The sequence below is a fragment of the Plecotus auritus genome (assembly GCF_963455305.1).
Source record: "Plecotus auritus genome assembly, chromosome: X".
NCBI classification, from domain to species: Eukaryota; Metazoa; Chordata; class Mammalia; order Chiroptera; family Vespertilionidae; genus Plecotus; species Plecotus auritus.
The window spans coordinates 139,017,101-139,026,616 of NC_137784.1; the positions used below are offsets into that span (position 1 = coordinate 139,017,101).

Genomic DNA, 9,516 nt, shown 5'->3' on the forward strand with positions numbered 1-9,516 from the left:
TGGGATTCTCAGGCTGCACTGAGGGCGAGGACACGTTACTCCCGGAGGTGCAGGGAACCCCCTCCTCACTCCTCAAGGCTGTAATAATGGTCCAGTACCTTAGCTCCTTGCAGGTCCAGCACAGAATGCCTACTCAGACCAAGTAACCAAACAGTGCGGGTAGGACAATGCCTTTACCCAGGCCTTGCTCAGGGGGCTAGGTAGGACCACCTTTATGGGAGGAAGAAGGGTCCAGGCCTGGGAAGCAGGCTGCCAATACTGACACTCCCAATATAGGGACCCATGCTGTTGGTTTGGGCTGCTTTAACAGTACCATACACTGGGTGGCTTAAAATTGAAATTTCTCAATTCTGGACGTTGGAAACTCAAGATCAGGGTACCAGCATGGTTCAGCTATGGTGGGGCCCTTTCAGAATGCCTTCTTGTAGCCCTAGCTGGTTTGGCTCAGTGGATAGAGCGTCATACTGTGGACTGAAGGGTCAAGGGCACATGCCTGGGTTGCAGGCTTGATCCTCAGTTGGGGGCATGTAGGAGGCAGCCAATCCATGATTCTCATCACTGATGTTTCTTTCTCCCTCTGAAATCAATAAATGCCTTCTTGTATCCTCACATGGCAGAGCTGAGCAGGGAGGCAAACTATTTCTAATATCATGAAGGTCTCACCCTCATTAGAAAGGCCTCACTTTCTAATACTATCATATTGGGGAGGATTGCAATGTTATGTATTTTGAGGGGACATGATCAGTCCATGACAGTCATGTCTGGAATGAAGGAATAAGGCAGCAGTTCAGGTTGTCCAGGAACTCCAGACTAGTCCAAGGTACAAAACTGGACCAAGCCATTGCCACCACCTTAGCACTGAATCTGTGACTGAAGGGTTGGCCAATGGTTGTCAATGGCTGTATGTGTCTATTAAATGTACTTTACCTTCAACAGAAAAGGTAAAATGCCCAGGGGGCTGAGGCACACAGGTTAAATGACCCTCAAAGTCAAATAGCTGGGAAGCAGCAGAATCCAGTTTGAGCTTAGAATTCTGTTCTTACACCAGGATTCTCCTGGGACCCTCACACTAAAGTGAGTTTAGTATTCTTTTTCTCATGTATCTGAGGTGTGCTTATATATACACACCCCCCCCAAACCAGCCCCAAACGCTAGAGGTATTTGCCCTTTGGGCAGTCCCTGCTCACCCCCGTAAATTCTTTATTCAAAGTCTCCTGTCCCAATCTTTATTTTTAAATTACAAGCTGGAGTAAGGAAAAAGCAGCAGCAATATCAATTCTTTAGGTATCATTTTTTTAATCAGCTCCATGAAAGACATCCTAAACACTACATGAAACACAACAGAATATTTTTCTTCCAGTATTAAAAAAATGACATTCATAATTATTTTAAGAAACTTCTATATAATCAGGGCAGTGATCTTCAGTTAAAAAAAAAAAAACTCCAAGTAATCAGGTTCTTGATTTATTGCAATTATATTTGGAAATTGCTTTTTAACCATGATAAACACTGTATACAAGTTTTAAAAAACGTCTCTTAGATGCACATTATTTCTGGGTGGGGGGAAAACAGTCTGGCCAAACATTTTTTGGCCAAGACCACTCCTGAGAGCCCAAACTTAAAAAAAAAATGGGTAAAAGGAAAAATTCCAGACTCTATAAATGTTCCAGAATTTGTCTTTAAATGGGAGAGGAAAAAATAAAAACACATGGAGCTTTCTAAAAGGTCTTTAGCAAGCTACCTTGGGAGCTCAATTCAAAAATAGAAGTTGACATACTAAAACAGATGTTTCAGTGCAGCTCCAAAACTCTTTATAAATACAGCCATTTGGAAGGACGATCCTGGATCAGAAGTTTTATTCCTTGTGTTTGTGTATCTGAGAACAGTAAGAAGGGGAAGAACTGTGATTTTAGGAAGAAATAGGCTGACATGCTTACCTTCTGGGGTTGATAAAGATACAGAGGGCTTCACAACAAGGACACCCCCTCATCTCCATGGCCAGCAGATTACAGGGGAGACAGGTTTTCCCATACAAGTCTCACCTACATTAGGTGTGGCATGCCTCATCTCAGTTGTCATAATTGTCTCTGTAATTTCCTCCTGAGTAGCGGTCATAACCACCCTGGCTTCTGGGAAAAAACACAGTGTTACAGGAAATGTATCAGACACCCCCAGATAATATAGAAACTCTATTTTTTTTACATATTCCATCACATCTTATGTTAATGTGCAAAACAGGGTATGTTAAAGCATGTGAACATCATATAGAAGTCACAATTATACGGTATATAACTCACACAACACATTGAATCATATCAAACATTAATGCAATGGACAAAATTAACCACAGCACAAAACATACATGTTACCTATCATATACTGCAATTATAATTTATTAGCGCATTACACATAACTCAAAATATCCCTCATATTTGTTTTACAGTTTCATTATGGTTTGTGAAACAAACACTAGTTAACACCAAGGTGAGATAGGTATACATACCCAGGCAGCCCAGCTCTTAAGGAGAGAAAGGCAGCACCACCCGAGCACCCCAACCCCTTGGCTACCCACCTGCCACCATAGTCTCTGGATCTTCCATATCCATAGCCATATCCTCCAGGCCGACTGTCATACCTGCCACTCCCATAACCCTGGTCTCCACCACCTACAGTAGACAAAAAAATACTTCAATTGTCCCAGACAGAGGCCACTAACAGGTGGCTCTTCCCCACACCGCATAACCAAATTTACCATTGTCATTACCTCTAGAGTAGCTGCGACCGCGCCCTCCAAAGCCACCACCTCTGCCCCGGGCCGACTTGCCAGCATGGTCCACACGGATCTGGCGACCATCCAGAGACTAGGTGCGAGGAGACATAAAGAGGATAAGTTGGTGGTCACACAGGGAAGTGGCGAGTCAAGAGTGGGCAGGGCAGGTGGGCAAAAGAGCCCAGAAACTCCTGCTGAGCACCAAGTTTTGGGTGCTATGTTCCATAACAAGCTCCTCTGACCAGAATGGCCTTATCAGGAGCTGTAGAACCCCACACAAAAGGACCTGAATCCACCGTGCTCCCCTGCTACTACTTACATCTTGACTGAACTCAGGTGAGTTCTCCTCCCCACTCCTCTAAGCTGCCCAACTATTAGGGCTAGATAGACACCTCTCTTGGTTTGAGGCTTCAGAGTCCATCCCGGAAGACTCACGAGGTCCTCTCCGGGCCAGGCCCGCAGATCTGCAGACTCTACTACCTAAGCCCAGGGCAGGTCAACCATCCACAGGTGGCTTCTCGGCCTCATGCAGGACCAGTCGTCGCCTCCCAGGCAGCCCGGCTCTGTCTGCCGCTGCCCTCCACCCCCTAGAACAGAAGGCAGTCACGCTCCTGTGAGTGGGCACTGTGGGGTTTGGTGGCCGCGCTGCCCCTAGCAGACACAGAGGGAAAAACAGAAAGAATGGTGGAAGTGGTAGAGACGGGGGCAGGACCCCTAATGCAGGTAAAAGGCCTCACCTCTCCGTTCATGGCTCTCATGGCATCTGAAGCATGCTCTGGATTGGTGAAGGTAATGAAGCCAAAACCCCGGGATCGCTGAGTCTCCCGGTCCTTGACAACGACCACTGGGAAAGAGGAGATGAGGAAGCAAAAAGTGACCAATCTTCAATTGAAAGTTATCAGGTTCTCCAAAGCCTGAACTACCTCCTTAGTCCTAAGAACCCGGCAAGGAAAAGTAGCACAAGAAGGCCTGGAGCCCTGGTCTCGCTCTCAATGTTTGCTGAAACCAAGGGTCCCAGATTTCTGGTAACTGTCCACCCCCTTGTGGGTCTGGCCCACCGCTCACCCTCAGAAATTGGCCCGAAGCTGCTGAAATGATCTTCCAGAGCCTGCTCGTCGGTGTTGAAGTTGAGCCCTCCAACGAAGAGCTTCCCTTCTTCAGAGGACATGGCAATGAATTCGAGTCCTGTGGGGAGAACACGGAAGAGCGTGGGGTGCAAGTGGGAGAAAGGTTGGAGGAAAAAGGACGTAGAGAAAAAAATGTTGAGAACAGAACACAGACAGGAACAACAAAATAAGGTGTAGCCAAGGAGAAACCAAGAAGGCAGACCGAAAAGACGGAAAACGGCGGGGCAGCCATTTGGGGGCCGCCTTTGCGCATGCCCACAACATCCCCACCGCCACGCCCGTCATTTTGTGCCACAGCGCAGGCCCAGAACGTCCATGCGTTCACTGTGCGCCCACAGAACAAGATGGCGGCGGTCACGTGGGAAAAAAGCACCCCCCCCCCTCCCCCGCAGTTCTCGGCCGCCGCGTGGTCACTCCCGAGACTAACCTCAGCCCAAGTCACTCCGCTAGCCCCTCCGGCCACTCCTCGTGCCAGGATACAGTGCGCCAGCATCCCACCAAGCCAACAAAGTTTAACCTCGAAGCACGGGACCCGCCCGCCTCGAAGAAGCCCGAGCCTACGTGTCCGAAGCCGCTACTCTTCCCACTTGCACGCCTGGCTCTAGGTCGGCGCGGCGCACACCAGTGAGGCGAGGAGAGGCCGCTCCGTTAAGTCAGACACCACTTACCTAGAAGTTCAGCAAAAGGGCCGTAAGGACAGTTACCGCCAAAGAGCAGAGCGACTGAGGAGGAGATCGCGCGGGAAGACGCTTAATAAAGCGTACGTAGCGCTTACGTCACTGAACGTCGCCCCACACGCCCTCATTGGCTGAGGCCAGCGAGGGCGGTGGGAGGAGTGGTCTGCCGAGCAAAGGAAGCCAAGTTCTCTGCATGCTTCCGGGAACGGAGGCGGAGGTTTGTGTGGTCGGGGCACTATGACGTAAGTATACCTCCATTGGCCCCAGCCATTTTCGTCTCTTTTGCGCACGAACCTTTTTGGCTCTCACATCCCTTTCCTTCCCTGCCCTTACTTCCTTGACGTCATTTCCCCATTGGTTCCCACGATTTTCTCACCTATATTAAGTCTTTTTCTAGGTCCCCGACGACGTACCTGGCAGCCACTAGCATAACCTCCACTCACTTTCTAGTCCTCTAACCTTATTATCCCTCCAGGGCCTGATGCTAATCCTCCAGTTTCTCTGATGTCATCACGCTTTACATCAAATCGTACATTTTCTCAGTGTCTGATCCTGACCTCTAGGTTTTCTTCTCTGTCCCGCCTGTCACGGGACCCTTTTTCCTGGCATCATTCCTTCTCATTTCTTTTTTTAAAAATATTTTTTATTGATTTCAGAGAGGAACGGAGAGGGAGAGAGACACATCAATGATGAGAATCATTGATCTGCTGCCTTCTGCACGCCCCACTGGGGATCCAGCCCGCAACCCAGGTGTGTGCCCTGACTGACAATCGAACCGTGGCCTCCTGGTTCACAGGTCGACGCTCTATCACTGAGCCACACCGGCTAGGCATTCCTTCTCATTTCTGACTTCAGCCCTCATCTTTATCTGACAGCCTCCTGAAGCCATTCTGGATCTCCCCCGCCCCCCAATAGACTGCCTGAGGGTCCTTCTTAAAAAAAACACACAGTATGCTCCAATCTCCAGAGGAAGTAAATCCCAGTCCACACAACAATTTTTGCTGTCACTCAGGGTTGCTGAGCCCTTGATCCACAGAAAGGACTTTGACAATACACAGTGGACTTATGCAAAGCAAAGTGTCTGACCCATTACCCACAATTTGGTCTTGTGAAGCCTTCAGTGTCTGAACTACCTTTGCAATGAATGGATGTGACAGACTCAATTTCTGCGATCCCCATCCAAGAAGAAATGGGTTCGTTTCCCTCAAAGACTAAATTTCTCATCCATATAATGGAAATCTACTTTCTAAGGGTCAGCCCCTCAAACACAGTCTAGATTTGTTAACTTTCAGAGTACAGTATCATATGCATCTACAAAATGAACTTGTCTGACTTTTGCCATATTCAGACCTCCTATGCCCAGGTTTTATGTGAACAGTTTTCACACTGTCCACATTCATACTGGTATTAGATAGACCTCAGAGAATCTGAGCCCCATGCTAAAAAAAGAGGTACTTGTTTGCCCTTCAAAGTGTCTGATCTCTGGTCATATGCCACAGTTCATTACGCATCCTCGTTGTTTCATGCAAAGCCCCTAATTTCATTAATTCTCTTTTATTCCTGCACCCAACAGTCTTTCTCTTCTTCCCACAGTTTACCATTTTATTGGGTTCAATGTATATCTTTTTGCGTGATTACATGTAAAATCTACATTTTACCTATGCTTTTAATTAAAGTAAGTGGTAGTGTCATTCTGTGTGTTCTCGCCCCCACCCCCACCCAACCGGCATTATGTTAAGACTAGAGGCCCGGTGCACGAAATTCATGCACTGGGGGTGGGAGTGGGGTCCCTCAGCCCGGCCTGTGCCCTCTCACAGCCTGGGACCCCTTGCTCCTTACCACCAACCTGCTTGCTGCTCCTTAGTGCTGCAGTGGAGGCTCCTGTGGGAGCGCTCTGACCACCAGGGGACAGCTCCTATGTTGAGCATCTGCCCTCTGGTGGTCAGTTCATAGTGACCAGTCTTTCCACCGTTCAGTTGATTTGCATATTAGGTTTTTTTTTATATTTTATTGATTTTTTACAGAGAGGAAGGGAGAGGGACAGAGAGTTAGAAACATCGATGAGAGAGAGAGAAACATCCATCAGCTGCCTCCTGCACACCCCCTACTGGGGATGTGCCTGCAACCAAGGTACATGCCCTCGACCGGAATCGAACCTGGGACTCTTGACTCCGCAGGCTGACGCTCTATCCACTGAGCCAAACTGGTTAGGGCTAGGGTTTTATTATATAGGATTCATGTGTGTTGTTATGGGTGCAGATAATCTATCTGTTGCTTCTAATGGTTCCAATAAACCCCAATGTGTACATCCACTGCATCATTTTACCCCTAGGTGCTCCTAATGAGGTACACTGGGCTGCCTCCAATACCCCATTTCAATAAATGATGCCTTGTAAATGCTCCCTATGGGCCAGTGTGAAAATTTCTTTAGGATGTATACTCAGAAAGTAGCTGGGCCATAGGGATGTACATAATTTCTGTAAGCAGTGCCAGATTGTGATCTGGAATAGGTGGAGCAAAGTATGATGGGCCCTACATTCCCCTGTCTCCATCAACACTTAGCATTATCCAGCTTACTAAAATTTTCTAGTCTAACAAGTACAGGCATATTTTATTAGTTTTTTTTTTTAATATATTTTATTGATATTTTACAGAGAGGAAGGGAGAGGGATAGAGAGTTAGAAACATCGATGAGAAACATCTATCAGCTGCCTCCTGCACACCTCCTACTGGGGATGTGCCCACAACCAAGGTACGTGCCCTTGACCAGAATCGAACCTGGGACCCTTCAGTCCGCAGGCCGACGCTCTACCCACTGAGCCAAACTGGTTTCGGCTATTTTATTAGTTTTTACCTTAAAAATCTAATTGGCTTTATTGAACGATTCATGAATTGGGCAGCATCCCATCTAGTAAATAGAAAGGTGCTCTACTCATTAGTTTTTTTTTACTTGTATTTTAAAGTGATTGATAATGATTTTGAGCCCTAGCTGGTTTGGCTCGGTGGATAGAGTGTCGGCCCAAGGACTGAAGGGTCCCGGGTTTGATTCCAGTCAAGGGCATGGATCTCGGTTGCAGGTTCCATCATTGGCTCTGGTGGGGTGTCTGTGGGAGGCAACCAATTGATGTGTCTTTCTCACATCGATGTTTTTCTGTCTCTCCCCCTTCCTTCCACTCTCTCTAAAAATAAATGGAAAAATATCTTCAGGTGAAGATTAACAACAAAAAAGAGATAATGATTTTGAGTACTTTTCACACGCTTGTTTGATTTTGGGTTTCCTCATGTAAATTGCTTATTCATATCTATTTTCCTATTAGGACATTTCCCACATTCCCATAGTTCTCTTGTTGATTTTCAGAGGCCCGTCACTTAGTCCAATTATGAATCCCTTCCTATAACCTTTCTTCATCCTTTCCTTTCCAACATTTCTACATCTTTTTATGTGTGTGTACACTGCTGGACCTTTTTAAAAAATCCAATGAGGGGTCTCTTGTGTTCTACTTTTGTACTTACTATTTAAAACTTCTGACATCTCATTTCATATTTTCTATTTACAGTGTTTTTCTGTTCCTTTTTTTTCTACTATCATTCTCATAGTATTTTGGGGGTCTTTTATATCTCTTGTTCTTGTTTTATCTTTTTTATATTATCTATTATACTTATTTAAAATTATTCGTCTGTCGCCCTAACCGGTTTGGCTCAGTGGATAGAGCGTCGACCTGGGGACTCAAGGGTCCCGGGTTCGATTCCGGTCAAGGGCATGTACCTTGGTTGGGGGCACATCCCCAGTAGGGGGTGTGCAGGAGGCAGCTGATTGATGTTTCTCTCTCATCGATGTTTCTAACTCTCTATCCCTCTCCCTTCCTCTCTGTAAATCAATAAAATATATTAAAAAAATAAAAAATAAAATTATTCGTCTGTCCCAGTACTTCTGTTTTGGATATTATGTCACCTAGTGTGGCAACCAGCCTCCAATATAGCCCCCAATGATCCCCATCTCCTGGTATTCACATCCTGTGTAGTTCCTTCCTATGTTGTACTAGGGTTGGTCAGACACCCCAATATCTTGGATGGTCCTCAGTGTGTGGGGTTGCCTGAGACCCTTATGTGTACCTGTTAGACCCACAGTCTTGCAGCACCCCAGATAAGAGAATGGTCTGGTCCTGCTCTCCCAGTGACTGAGCCCTCATCTGAGGAATGGTCAGCTTCCCTTCTAATACTGGGGTGTGCTGGGAGCCTTTTAAGAGTTATCTCCAGCTTTATATGGCATGCTTGGGCTGAGAGATGAGAGCATAGCTACCCTGATGCCCCTTGTGGAGCAATTTCTAGCCAGAACCTGGCACAGCAAGGTCACAACCTGTGGGACCCCAGTTACCCCACCCATTGTCTGCCACTCCTTGTGGAGGATAGCACCTGACCTGGGACACATCTGCCTTCTGAGAACGTACGTAGGAAAAAGGACTTTCGTTTGATTATTAACCTCCAAAAAAGCAAGTGACTTCTTTTAGGGCCTGAGCTTTATCAGTGCTTGATTTGTTTGTCCACAGTAGTGGGTTGGAGAAGGCAACTAAAAGGTGTCTGTTGGTGAAACAGTTAAGACAGGTACCCATAAGCTGGAAACCCAGTTTAGGGCTTAGAGTCCTAGGCATGGCAAGGCCACAGTCCCTGGAGCTAGCCCCAAAGCAAGTACCAAGAATAGGAGCCGTAGATCCCTGCCTAGGACTCCCAAGGAAGGGTCTGGATCCTAGAACTGGTGACATGTGGAAGGCTAGAGGTGGCTGCCCAATGCTTCTCTCTAAGTAGCCCACACTTCCCAGCCTTTGTGATGAATCTTGCCCTTTCTGAGTCAGGAACTCTCTCATTCTTCATTCAGGAGCCTGTCCTGAAATCATACACTCACAGCTATAATCGAGCCTTACAGGCAGACAGATGTACCACACAA

At 46.9% G+C, this 9,516-nt stretch overlaps 1 protein-coding gene across 2 annotated transcripts; it reads right to left on the reverse strand.

Annotated features, from left to right (window-relative positions):
• Positions 1–1,272: 1,272 nt before the first annotated feature.
• Positions 1,273–4,883, reverse strand: RBM3 (RNA binding motif protein 3). Of its 2 annotated transcripts, none has more exons than XM_080653682.1 (7): positions 4,566–4,883; positions 3,836–3,955; positions 3,508–3,614; positions 2,765–2,861; positions 2,573–2,666; positions 2,043–2,129; positions 1,273–1,876 (listed from the first exon to the last, which is right to left on the reverse strand). In XM_080653682.1, the coding sequence occupies exons 2-6, from the start codon at positions 3,936–3,938 to the stop codon at positions 2,069–2,071; spliced, it is 462 nt and encodes a 153-aa protein (XP_080509808.1). In that variant the 5' UTR covers positions 3,939–3,955; positions 4,566–4,883; the 3' UTR covers positions 1,273–1,876; positions 2,043–2,068. The 2 variants fall into 2 exon arrangements, with proteins under 2 accessions (XP_080509808.1, XP_080509809.1); XM_080653683.1 differs by having other exon boundaries at positions 2,043–2,126; positions 4,566–4,675.
• Positions 4,884–9,516: the final 4,633 nt, after the last annotated feature.

Coding starts and splice junctions, on each gene's coding strand:
- RBM3 (XM_080653682.1), bottom strand. CDS start 3,938: ATGTCCTCTGAAGAAGGGAAGCTCTTCGTTGGAGGGCTCAACTTCAAC. Junction 2,862..3,507: donor TGAGAGCCATGAACGGAGAG/GTGAGGCCTTTT, acceptor CCTCGCACCTAG/TCTCTGGATGGTCGCCAGAT. Junction 2,130..2,572: donor TCCAGAGACTATGGTGGCAG/GTGGGTAGCCAA, acceptor GTTTTTTCCCAG/AAGCCAGGGTGGTTATGACC.